The 13480-nt window shown below is 37.6% G+C and overlaps 3 protein-coding genes across 3 annotated transcripts; all 3 read right to left on the bottom strand.

The window, feature by feature from the left end:
• Positions 1 to 194: 194 nt before the first annotated feature.
• On the bottom strand, positions 195 to 1319 carry LOC140922520 (melanocyte-stimulating hormone receptor-like). Its single transcript, XM_073372499.1, has one exon. The coding sequence runs from the start codon at positions 1110 to 1112 to the stop codon at positions 195 to 197; it is 918 nt and encodes a 305-aa protein (XP_073228600.1). The 5' UTR covers positions 1113 to 1319.
• A 5066-nt stretch (positions 1320 to 6385) lies between these two features.
• Positions 6386 to 7339, bottom strand: LOC140922964 (melanocyte-stimulating hormone receptor-like). Its single transcript, XM_073373010.1, has one exon. The coding sequence runs from the start codon at positions 7310 to 7312 to the stop codon at positions 6407 to 6409; it is 906 nt and encodes a 301-aa protein (XP_073229111.1). The 5' UTR covers positions 7313 to 7339; the 3' UTR covers positions 6386 to 6406.
• A 4054-nt stretch (positions 7340 to 11393) lies between these two features.
• LOC140923421 (melanocortin receptor 5-like) lies at positions 11394 to 12522 on the bottom strand. Its single transcript, XM_073373515.1, has one exon. It carries the CDS (start codon positions 12490 to 12492, stop codon positions 11575 to 11577), a length of 918 nt encoding a protein of 305 aa, XP_073229616.1. The 5' UTR covers positions 12493 to 12522; the 3' UTR covers positions 11394 to 11574.
• Positions 12523 to 13480: the final 958 nt, after the last annotated feature.

Below are 13480 nucleotides of genomic sequence, written 5' to 3' on the forward strand. Positions count from 1 at the left end.
ATTCTTGTCAGTTCTCAATCCCAGTCAAACTTTTTACAATTCTTCTCTGTTAAAACGCAAAAGACATTAAAATCGTGTATTGTGCCCGCTCAGCTAGCCTTTTAATTAACCCAACTTTGAAAGGACTTCCTAACAAATAAAGCGCGTATAGTTTGACTTTCATATCTATCAGCTTTGTAGATTAAGCAGACATGTTATTCTCTTGGTGATCTCCTTAAAAACTTTTTCACAGAACGTCGTATCTCACCGATTCTCCAACAGTACACAACTGGATTCAAACAAGAGTTGATGAAAACAGCAGTTGCAGCATACTCATAGACAATCCTTACTGTTCTCGTATATCCGACAAATTTCTCCATCACCAACAGTGCCATTAAAGGAAGATAAAAAATTAAGAGCAAACCGTAGATATAAAGCACTGTCACAGCTGATTTTCTGCACTTGAGTATGTTCACTGTGTTGGCTGGAAGATGGCTGACAGCTATAGTTTGGCCCTTTAATTGCTGTTGGTGTTTTCGAACAATTCGAAATATTTTCCAGACACTTATCACGATGACAAAGAATATAAGAACGCCTAATGCTATCGGGATAAAATGCCATTTGCTAGCCATCCAAAACCTTGGTAAAACGGTCACTGTAGCAAAGATCCACAAAGCAATAGTTGTTTGAAATACGCGAGGAACGGTGACAATCGTGTTGTATCGTAGATGAAGAGTTAGTGCCAGAAGTCGGTCAATTAACACTGCAGCTAAGATGAACAAAGAAACGCCAGCTGTTATCCAAGCTGATAGAGACTGAAGCACTTTCAATGTACAGAACACTGCGAAATTCTCCTTAAGTTCAGCTATTTTATGTGCCACAAAGAATGGTTGACATAAAAGGCCGACAAGAAGATCTGAAACCGCAAGACAACCCAAAAGGATGAACGATGGTGAATGAAGATCTCGGGTTTTTCCAATCACAAATACAACAATTAAGTTTCCTATACATGTAAGCAAAGAAAAAAAAGAGTTGAGGATACATGTTACAATATTTGTAATGAAGACTTCTTCCGTGCTATCAAAGTGAAGCTGATCTTCAAAGAAGAAACAGTCTTCTTCTGTATTGTTCATGGCGAACAAAGCGTGCTGTCAGAAAGCCGTTCTCAGAGCCAGATGAACTGAAACCAGTCTTCTTTTATCTAGTCGCTTTTCATGGAGTCAGCGTTCGGATTGCACTGATAATTTTTTTCATTGGTTTTCTTGTCATCTGATTCTCATATGCCAACTCAAGCTCAGGTTACGAGTGAGAAAAAACTTAGTACGTAGATCGATTCAACTAATCAAACACACTTCAAAGTTTCCCTAATATACAACATCGCACTTTTTTAAGGCACGTTCGTGACAAAACTAATTGCCAGTTTTATACTTACGTCATAGCATAAATAATGGACTACTTCTTTACGCTCACACTGACAATTACGATTGGTTGTCCTGAATCGCAAAAATATTGATCACACGTAAACATACTTAAAATGACGAATACTTCTAGCACCAATATTTGCTGCAACGATGTAAATGTTTGGCACTATAGTTAAGGCATATAAATGGTAGGCGAGTATTTAGTGTAGCTTCGGAAACTTTCCAGCGATCATCAGATTTTAATTTATGCCTGTGAAAAGGGCATTTGTTTTTAATTCAGAAGATGAGACTACACGCGAATACCTTTATCATAACCAATGTTTCAATATTACAGCTCAATGACAATGCAGTTTTACAATGTTAAGCATTCCTATAAGATGGACACCATATTATTTCAGGTTTTTAAAGACCAAATTAATATTGAGTGAAAAACATCCATCCAAACGTTGACATTCGTGATGTGATTCCAAGTTTAATCTATTCTCAGTCATCTTTATCAATTAAGGTAGAAAATCATAAAAGGAAGTTAGAAGTTCAAAAGCTGCTGTTCTGAATATATTGTACCATTAGACGTTAAGAAAGAAAGATCGGTGGCAGTTTCACAGTAGACTTAGGAAGACCGACTTTTTGAGTTTTTTCTCTTCTTCTTCTTTTTGAATGACGATTTGCAGAGAGAGAATTTGAGCTATGAGTCCTAAAGGAGTTGTGTCACGGCTACCCAGCTCATCTTGATGTTAATAATGCCAATTACGCGTCCTTGTTCGCCTTGGAACTGGAGAAATTACTTATGAATGACAAAATTACAGCTGCGTGTCAAACAAATATGCCTCTCAACAAATAATTCTGAACTCTAAAAACCTTTTAGGCTAACCGCTTTGCAAAAACCAAAATTGCCATTCGTTTCAATGTTCTTTAACCTATTCTCTTTTTTAGTGTATTTGTTGTGATATTTATATCTTTTTCTAACGTTCTGAACGGTTATTTTTATGTTTCGTTCAATTTGGTGGCAGTTTTCGCAGTTTGAGTTTCATAAATTTCGTGAGACAGCTCTTTTATGCTGCAAGCCAGCATAAAAACCAGATTATGCTTAGCTCGTTCTTAAACATGTCTCCCATTATTACTAGATGAGTTGGGTCCAGAAATTTGCCAAATTTACACTTTTTTCCAATGAAACAACTGTTCACCATTATAACGTGCTAATGCTTCCTTTACATTATGTTGTTTTGAAATGCATGAATTTGTAACTAGTGCCCAATACTTCCCCTTATAACCAGTGCCTGCCTATTTTCTCCCTTGATGTTATGCGAGGGAAGTAAAACTGTGAACATATTCCTTAAACCTCGGCAATGTTTCCTTTCTTCAGTTTACTATGTAAAAAGAAAAGCAAGGGGAAAAACTATTTTGTCATTCTAAAGAGGTGAGTTTGTGGAAAAATATATACATTAGGAAGATATCATTCGAAATCTGATTGTAAGCTTATGACGTAATCATTTAACAGATAACATCATCGTTCTTTTCCATTTGATTGGCACAGCGCTCAATATCTATTGAACAAATTTGGTGAAGAAGGAAAATATGTCAGGTTTTATAAATTAACGGAAAATTTGGTGGGCGGAGACATTATACGAGAGTTGGACTGCCCTAGCGTGTCGTTTACCCGGCTTTAAAAAAGTAGCTATGTAACGCGGTTTGCTCCACAGAGGCGGATCCGTACATTCAGAAAGGAGGAGGAGGGGGGGGGGGGGGGGGGGGCGGTCTCAAAAAAATTTTTATCGTCCCTTTCGGCCTCAGTTTGGTCTAAAAATAAGGGGGGGCCGGGTCCTTGGGGCCCATCCCCTTGATCCGCCACTGCTCCAACAGGGTTAGTGAAAAGCTGGCATTGAGTTGTTCCATGTTTTATCTGCAACAAATGATATAGTCTCCGGGATTGAGTTAAGAGTTTTAACTGTCGAGTATACGAAAAACTATTGTGGGGAAAACAGAGAGAAATGCATTGTTTTCTTTTTCAAGGAGATAAGAAAAGAGGAAAATCTTTAATTGATTTTTGGTTCTCCGTTTAACGCTCATGGCTGACCATGGTCAAACCATGGTTACAGCACAATAAATAAATAATTGCGAATTGCAAGATCAGCGCCGGCTCTAACCGCTCGGCTACGCTGCCTCTTTTTTCATGTCTAGTGTTTATCTGATCTTCAGTGTCTTTCTCTTCTCAGGATATTCTTCACTGATTGTCGTACCCCCTTAAGTCTCCAGCAGTACACAAACGGATTTATTAACGAGTTCATAAAAACAGCTGTTATAGCATAACTATAGGAAACATTTACTTTTGTGGTGTATCCAAAGATAATGTCTATGATCGACACTATAAAGTAAGGAAGACAGAATAGTAGCAACAAGCCGAAAATATAAAGTATTGTCACAGTTGATTTTTTACACTTAAATGCATTCAATGTGTTGGTTTGAAGATGGCTGAGAGCTAAAGCTTGAACATTAATTTGTCGTTCGTGCCTTCGGGCAATTTGAAATATTTTCAAGGTGCTGATGGCTATTACAAGAAATGTAAGGACGGAGACGGCTATCGCAATGAAATTCCAGGCACTGCTCACCCAAAACCTCACCAAAGCAAATGTTATAACAAAGATCCACAGAACGGACGTCATTTTAAAAATGCGAGAAACAGTTACAGTTGCGTTGTATTTTAAATGAAGAGTGAGGCAGAGAACTCGATCAACGAATACTGCGGCCAGCGTAAGACAAGAGGACCCAATCGCTATCCAAGCCAAGGTATTCAGGAGCATTTTCAATGTACAGTACATCTTAAAATTCTTTTTAAGCTCTGTAATTTTACATGCCACGAAAATTGGTTGACATAGCAGACCTACAAGAAGATCTGAAGTTGCGAGGCAGCCCAGGAGAATAAAAGGCGGCGAATGAAGATCTTGGGTTTTGGCAATCGCAAACACAATCAGAAAGTTTCCCAAGCATGTTACTGGAGAAAAAATGCTATTGAGAACGCACGTTACAATGTTTGTGACGAAGACTCCCTCCGCCTCATCGAAGTTAAGGTAGATGTCTTCAAAAAAGAAACAAGTTTTTTCTGTTTTGTTCATGATGAGTGAAGTGTATTGTTAAGTAAACTTACGAAGAGGGTGGAAAAATCAGCTCGAAGCCTTGCACTATTCAACAAACGGGAAAATTCGTTTCAAAATGAAAGCAATTTTGCACTAAATATATACATTATTTAAATTGCAACCAATTCCGATCCTGACAGAGTAGAAGTGTTGTTTACTTTGGCATGATGTATTTTAATCAAACATGTGCTTTTTGTTTACATAAACCACAAAGATTAGCTGTCCTGAGAGTTACGCGTGGTATCACCTGCTAACTTCAAGCTAAAATGGTTATCTGATCTTTTCCCCTGATATTAAAGTAGGTATTGTTACTAGATGGTTAGGTCGTTTTATTAAAGGCAGCTGAGAACCTCACGTAGCAGACCAATGCAGGAAACATAAATTAAAACTGTCATGTAAGAAAAATATCTTTTTTCTGTTACAACAATTAACGTCATCTTGTACTGACTACTGTGGGCTTGTTTTGATCGGTTGGGTTGATTGGGTACTTATGATCTTCATTTGAGGAAAACCGCTTTAACCACCGGTAGCTAGGATGGCAAGCTACCTCAGTGAAAATCAAGTCGGCCAAGAGACCAAACTTGTTGTAAGGGACGCAAAAGAGAGCTTAGAGAGGCCCTGGAACGAGGTTGCAGGGCAGTAGCCAGGGTCTTCGTAAAACATACCTGTTGTGCATTGCTTTTAGAGATCATTTCCTATTTTTACTTGAAAGTTTTTTTTATGTGTGTTAATTTCTTTCTTTTATTTCACCAGTAAGAGCAATTAGAGGTTCTGATCTTTTCAAAGAAGCAATTAAGACGTACTTGTTCAAGAAAGCATTTGCTTGTGACACCTAGAACCTTTTTTAGCATGGTTACTCGTGTTTTTTAGTGTTAGATTTAGTTCTTAATTTTAATTTATATTTTATAAGAATTTTCATTTTAAAATGTAATTTTATGTCTCTTATCAGGTTGTTTAAACTTTTACTTAATTTAGGACTATGTTATATAATTCTGCTTGTACATTTTATAGTATGTATGTAGGTAAGATATAAATGCAAGGCGCATTTAATCATATTAATATTTTGATTTGCGCCAAACCAGCAATAAATATTATAATAATAATAATAATAATAATTATTATTATTATTATTTATTGCCCCACCTCGGTTAGTTGTAAGGTAGCTAACTGCGGGCTCAGACATCAAATTGTTGCTGCTGCTGTTACTGTTTTGTTAGAATTGTCGAAAACAATGGTTTAAATTAATCCGAATATGATCAACAGTAAACGACTAGCCTCAAACTCTAACCTGGGAACGCAGACGTATTTCCGATTACCGCGACGAGGATCGACCCGGGGGGGGAACTCCGCATATATGAGAGGGGTGGGGATGCTCGTCGGAAATTTTGAATTAAACCCCTAAAGGAGACCGATCTGGGCGTGGCCTAAGCTTTTTTTGACCCCCAAAAGAGCCCATGTTAAAAGACAGACAAATGAGAAAACTAGGATGATATGAATAGAGTAAATAAAACGCATTAAAAATATACATATCAAATATATATTTTTATGTTGTTTTCGCGTGCAACCCTAAACGAGACCTTCACGGCTAAATATGATGGCGTTTTGCCCAGAACACCCTAAGTGAGACCATAATCCGAAATTTATATCCCTAAGCGAGACGACGAGCATCCCCACCCATTTTCTATGAGGAGTCTCTCCTCCAGGGGATCGACGCACCGAAATATGTCTGCGTTCGCTCAGGGATAACAACAAATTGGTTCGTAAGGAACGCTGACCTCAAACTTTTTATGAACAAAAGGGCTGAGATAAATTTTGAACAAGATAATTGACCAGAAAGAATCTGTTCTCGAGGTGCTTATTTCATGGTATATATTTTTACTCTTTCTTCAAGATGTTTTTCACAGCTCGCCTTATCTCACTGATTCTCCAACAGTACACAAGCGGATTCAAGCAAGAGTTGATGAAAATAGCAGTTACAGCGTAGTCATATGTAATCCTTACTGTTCTTGTAAATCCAATTATTACCTCCATAACTAATGGAACCATGAAAGGAAGGTAGAATATTATGAACAATCCGTAAATATAAAGTACTGTCACAGCTGACTTTCTACGCTTGTTCACTGTGTTGGCTCGAAGATGACTGACAGCCACTGTTTGGTCGTTTATCTGGCGTTGATGTCGTCGAACAATTTGAAATATTCTGAAGATACTGGTTGTTGTAACAAGAAATGTTAGGCAACCCATGACAATGGGAATGCTGTACCATTTATTGCCCATCCAAATCCTTAGAGCATTCACTGCGATCATCAAGATCCAGATAAAAAAACTGGACTGCAATACGCGTGGAACGGTGACAATTGTGTTGTATCGTAAATGAAGAGTTAAAGCGAGGAGTCGATCGATGGAGATTGCTGCTAGGTTGAAAAAAGAAACGCCAGCTGTTATCCAATTTGACAGAGACTGAAGCATTTTCAACGTACAAAACGCATCAAAGCTCTCCTTGAATTCGGCTATTTTATGTGCCACAAACAATGGTTGGCATATCAGGCCAACAAGAAGATCTGAGACTGCTAGGCAACCCAAAAGGACAAAAGATGGCGAATGAAGATCTTGGGTTTTTCCAATAGCAAATACGATGAGAAAATTTCCCCCAAATGTCATTAGAGAAAGTAGAAAATTAAGGATACAAGTTACAATATTTGCGATGAAAACTTCCTGTGATTTGTCGAAAATAACTTGCCTTCCTTCAAAGAAGAAACAGGTTTTTCCAGTTGTGTTCATAGCGAGGAAAGTGTACTGTCCTTTAGGCAGGCACAGGCAAGATGCTCCAGTTCGTACCAGAGTGAACACGTTTCAAATCTCCTTGGACGATTGACACTTTTTGAGGGCTACCGGAGATGATTCAACTGAAAAGGCCCCCAAACAATAGCAACAGATGCTGTCGATGAAAATCGACAGAAGAGCTTACTAAGAAAAAGAAAAACGACAAGCTTACACGTATTTTTTCCTTTCAAGGTCGGTAAATCATGCCGACTGAACAAGTAGGCTTTGAATGCTATTAGGCTGAGGCGCTGAAAATAATACCCGATAGTTTTTAAGAAGGTCAAACAAGTTATCCCTTAATTGTTGTGCATTAGGCAGAAAATTGTCACGCGAGTTCGAAGACAGTGTAATTGATACCAATGTTGTTTTTTAAATTAAGTCAGACTTCTGACAGAAAAAACAGATTCAAGTAGCTTTTAAATTTTTTAAAATAATTTATAATTCTTTTAAATCACCAATACCCCTGTTACAACAACATATGGCTACTGTTTTCGCATTTTAGATCATTTTTTTGGTAGATCTACACATAAAGAGATTTAAAATGGAAAGGAAGTAAGTAATAAACATTAACTGGCACCAGCGGACCTTAAATAAATATTGTTTTAAAAATGCGTTGGCTGTATTTAACTCAACTTTTCTCATGCATCGAAACCCCGATTGTCAGCTTCAGAATTTTTTTATGAAAGATTTTTCATCTTTGTATTAATTTAAGAACCCTTTTGAGTGGCGGTAGTTATTTTATTGTTATTTATTTACTAAATATGTAATATTAACCAGCAAGAAAAAAAATATCCAAAAAGGAATGGGAAGAATATTTGTATACAAATTGTGTCAACAACTGAGGTCATTGTTATTTTCCAGAATTTCTGTCGGTTTTTCATTTTTTCACACAAATTTAGTTATCACGATAATGATTAAACAACATCAGACGGGTCCATTTTTATTTTTTATATAATAAATAAAACCCTAAAGCATTCTGGTATTGCTGGTTTGCGCGTGACGTCACTGTAGCCATGTTGGCGGTACGTCAAGAGCGAACCAAGAACATAAGCGGCATCTCTTTCCCTCCTCTGGGAAATAAACTCCACTTTCATGTAAATTCCGCAAAAAAAATATTTATTGTCAGTACTGACCATCAATATGGCCGTCTTGTCACGTGCTTGCAAAGCCAGAACCTGGAGTAAAATGAAACTATTATGGAGATAGTCTGGTTGGAAAATTACAATAAACTTTTCTTTAAACATGTATTATCTTTGTATATATTTGTTTAATTGTTTGAATGTATATTTTTCGTTTTATTCTTTAGTTTACTTCTTCATCGCCTTGCTGTAAGTACCAGTTTACCGTTTTATGATGTTCTTCAAATTATTATATTGAACTGATCCAAGTCTACAACTGGGAGAGGCGGCACCAGTCGATGGTTTGCTGTTGTGGACTTGCTGATATATTATTTTTATTTTTATTTTATCGTTGGTTTAATTTTATTTTCCTTTGTTTCAAACTCTTTATCGTATATTATCATACCCCAAAACAAAGTATAATAAAATTTAAACCAAGGATAAAATTGAACCACAACACATACAGTATATTTTTATGCTTTAACATCAGTCTTTGCACATATTTTATTTGTTTTGAGCATTTTTACAAGTCGTCACGGCGGCCATATTGATGTTTTAAAACAATGTAAGGGCGGCCATGGTGTACCAAGTTTCTGATTGGCTCAAATCCCGGGGCTCAAATCCCCCCGACTCTTAGTCTCTTATCAGGGCACGTTTCGCAGCTTGTCGTAACTCTCTATTTCTTCAGCAATAAACAAGTGGATTTAAGAAAGAGTTAATGAAAACAGCAGTCCCAGCATAGCTATACGCAATTCTTATTGTCCTTTTATAGCCAACGTGATATACATCAATAATCATCACTACAAAGAAGGGCAAGAAGAAAATCAAGAGCAAGCCATAAATATAAAGGACTGTCACAGCTGATTTTCTACACTTGAGTACATTCACTGTGTTGGATTGAAGATGCCTGATAGCCTCAGTTTGGACGTTAATCTGTCGTTGGTGACTTCGTACAATCTGAAATATTTTCAAGGTGCTCACGCTTATGACTAGAAATGGCATGAGGAAGACCGTCATTGCGATGAAATACCAAGAATCATTGCTCATCCAAAACCTCACCATAACAAATGCAATGGAAAAGATCCACATTATAGCGACGGTCTTGAATACACGAGGAACAGTTACGAGGGTGTTGTAGCGTAAATGAAGAATAAGGCAAAGAACTCGATCAATCGACACTGCGCCTAAAGTAAGTAACGAAACTACAGCGGTAACCCAGCCTGAGATGGAATTAAGCATAGCCGATGTACAGTAAGCAGGAAAGTTTTTATTAAGTTCGGCTATTTTATGAGCAACGAGGATTGGTTGACAAATCAGGCCGACGAGAAGATCCGAGCCCGCCAAGCAACCCAAAAGGACGAAAGACGGCGAATGAAATTCTTGGAGTGTTCCGATCACAAATACAATAAGAAAGTTTCCCATACATGTTAACAGAGAAAATACGCAATTGAGGAAACAAGTTACGATATTTGTGATGAAGACTTCATCCGATTCATCGAATTTTGTATAGTCGTCTTCAAAGAAGTAACATCCCTTATTATCTGTTTGGTTCATGGCGAGATAACTCGACAACAGCGAGCGCGAAAAAGATGCCTAAAATTCGTTTAGAGACAGTGGCACGTTAATGTAAAATCCTTTCTTCTAATTTGTCTTCTTACCAATACAAGTCAAGCTTCCAGCTTCATTAGCTAGTGGCCAGTCAACTTTGTAGTGTATTCTTGCGTACTCAGGAAATTTCACATTTATTTAACTTATTCTAGCTAAATTTACATATTAATTAGTCAATACATGCAAACCATTATATAATCAAGTTGGATTTTAAAGCCTCATTATATATTAAAATGGACAGTCTTTTTTGTTCACTTTGACCACGATTTGCTGTATTTTTTTAAAACCTCCATCCCCTGAACTAAAGTCCGCCAAAAAAGAAACTGCCTTTTTCCCTTTGTACAGTTAGGAAGTCAAAAAAATTAAAAACAAAATCGGTCCTCATTCACTTCGTTCTTAAAACATCATTGCCAGAGTTTCGGCTTCTAATGAGACAGCCAGACATTATGTCTGGCTGTCTTATTACGAGGCCGAAACTCTGGCAATGATGTTTTTGTTTTTCATTTTTTTTGGCACTATAATGGCCTCTTTTATTCACTGTCTAAAAATGCTTTGCGTAAAGTTAAGTGACAGATGGCGCCAACTGGTCTGCAGTTACAGCTTTTATGGTTAACTTCGAAAAGGCTGCGGAACGACAAAATTGTTTTTCGGTACTTAAATTTTGCTTCTGTGTATAGTGTGAACACTTTGGGTACCAGATTGCCCCCCTAAGATTTAAAATAACAGACTATAAACTGGCTTAAAGGTGATGCTACACGGAACAATCCACATAGACGATTTTAAGCGCAATACAGCGTTGCAACATTGTTACGATATTGTTTCGAATGGTCGCAGTATTGTTTCAACATTGAATCGCTTTGTTGCGCTAATCGTCGTTATTTGCGAATGTCCCGTGTAACATCACCTTAAAAACGGGGAGACGTGAATCAGCTATTACATGAATTTGTTGTCTTCTTCTTGGTTTACCGTATTTATTCGAATAAGCGCCCAACCTCGAATTAGCGCCCACCTCGAATAAGCGCCCATCCTGAAGGCAGAAAAATTTAATAAGCGCCCAGCCTCGAATAAGCGCCCACCCCCACCCCACCTCCCTCCCCCTCAAACTCAAACTCAAATAAGCGCCCACCCCCTTTCTGGTCCCTTCCACCCAAATAACCTTAAATAAGTACTAATAAGAGACGCCCGAAGACGGAGTTTTCTTGAGAGTATTTTGCAGAAACCTTGCTTTGTTGCATCTTCGCGTTTTATTATTACCAATTATTGTATTGTTGCAAAATTAACATAGTACACTTGCTGAAAATGGTGAGAATTTAATAAGCGCCCACCTCGAATAAGCGCCCACTCTCAAGGTCCAAAAATTTAATAAGCGCCCAGGGCGGTTAATCGAATAAATACGGAAAAAGCATGCGGCAAAAAATCAAAAAGGTTCAAAGTTAAGAACCGCTCGGATTATGCAGTTGTTAGCTAGCCTTGAATAATCAAGTTGAACCTTACTTAGTGTCGTCCCCTTCTCAAGATATTCTTCACAGCTCGTCGTATCTCTCTGTTTCTCCAGCAGTACACAATTGGATTCAAAAAGGAATTGATGAAAACAGCTGTACGAGCAAAGTTAGAAGCAATCTTTAATTCTCTTGGGTATCCGATGAAAAACGCCGCGGTCGTCAGTAGGAGCCAAGGAAGGTAGGCAACGACGAATAAACCGTAAATATAAAGCACTGTAACGGCTGATTTTCTGCACTTGAGTGCGTTAACTGCGTTGGATTGAAGATGGCTGACAGCTACATGTTGATCGTTTATCTGACTTTGGTGTTTTCGACTAATTTGGAATATTTTCAAGGTGCTTAAGGTTATGACAAGAAATGGAAGAACAAAAAAAGCTATGGCTATGAAATACCATTTCTTAGACATCCAAAACCTTGCGACATTTAGTGTTATAGCAAATATCCAAAAACAAAGAATGATTAGGAAAACACGGGGAACAGTGACAATCGTGTTGTATCGCAAATGCAGGATCAGAGCGAGAAGTCGGTCAATCAATACTGCGGTTAAAATGAGAAGAGAAACGCCCGCTGTCATCCAACCAGTAAAATGAAGGAGCATTCTTAATGTGCAGTGGGCATTGTAATTTTTTCTAAGTTCGGCTATATTAGAGGCCACGAACAGTGGCTGACAAATTAAGCCAACAAGTAGATCTGAAGCTGCTAAACAACCCAAAAGGATGAAAGATGGCGAATGAAGATCTCGGTTTTTTCCAATAGCAAATAGAATAAGAAAGTTTCCCAAGCAAGTTATGAGGGAGAATAAACAGTTAAGGATACACGTTATGATATTTGTGATAAAAACGTCCTCAAGCTGATCAAAGATTGCAACGTTATACTCAAAGAAGAAGCAAGATTTGTCCGTATTGTTCATGACGAAAGGAGTGCCGTGTTGTGCCTCGAACAAGACGGATTCTCTTGAAATCCGTGGACGGCTGGGGCCAAAATTTCCACGCCACTCTCCTCTTTCGGCTTTTCTTTTCCTTTTACCAAGTTCTCCTTTTGATGACAGTATAGGTTGAGTGATCAGTCTAATTCATCTAAAGCAAATTTGCACACGATTGTGAGAGTTTGATTGACGGCGATTCAGTGGTAGTTGATGACAATACAATGCAAGTTACAATTACAATATATGGGCTGAAAATTTCTTCGGTTTCATAGAAAGCTATATTTTTGTCTTTGAAACTGAAAGAGGCTTCGCTTTCTCAGTTTCGCTGAAGATGAAGAGGTCATATATATAATTCTTGTACTAGACAAGTGTGCCTGTAGGTCGCTTTGATTACCAGCCTTCCTTTCTATAAGAATTCTTGATTCTGAACCAAGTCAGGCTTCTGGCGGATAGAAATGATAGTTTCAAGTCTTTGCTTTATCCTTCGCTACTGTGCAGTTGGTAGGTTTGGCTAGGTTTTTGAAAAACGTTCATTTGAATCTTAGTAACAATTTTCCTCAGTCGGGGATTAATTATGTTTTTTCACCTGCTTCAAAACTTAGAGAAAGTCCTTTGTAAGATAAATAATTATTATTTTTGACAAGCAGGCTGTCTATCTTTTTTTTTATCTGTTCCAAAATCTCATTTGTCTGATAAGTACTTTTTCATTTTCACTCCTTTTCACTTTTTAGTGAGAGCTAATTAAAAAAGTGATTTACAGTTTAAAGAAACAGTAGTTATAACTTTTTGCACAACTTTTTGGACTCATCAAATTCAATGCTTCCAAAACTCATTAATAATTCATAAGGAAAAACAAAAGAAATTAATGTTTAATGAGTGTCTTTATATCTGATAAAGACACGGCTAAACTTCACGTACAAGTTTTTAGACCTTAATAACCCCAAATCTAAATATTAGTGCAAGAAGGAGTTGA

This window comes from Porites lutea, chromosome 13 (genome assembly GCF_958299795.1).
Source record: "Porites lutea chromosome 13, jaPorLute2.1, whole genome shotgun sequence".
Classification (NCBI taxonomy): domain Eukaryota; kingdom Metazoa; phylum Cnidaria; class Anthozoa; order Scleractinia; family Poritidae; genus Porites; species Porites lutea.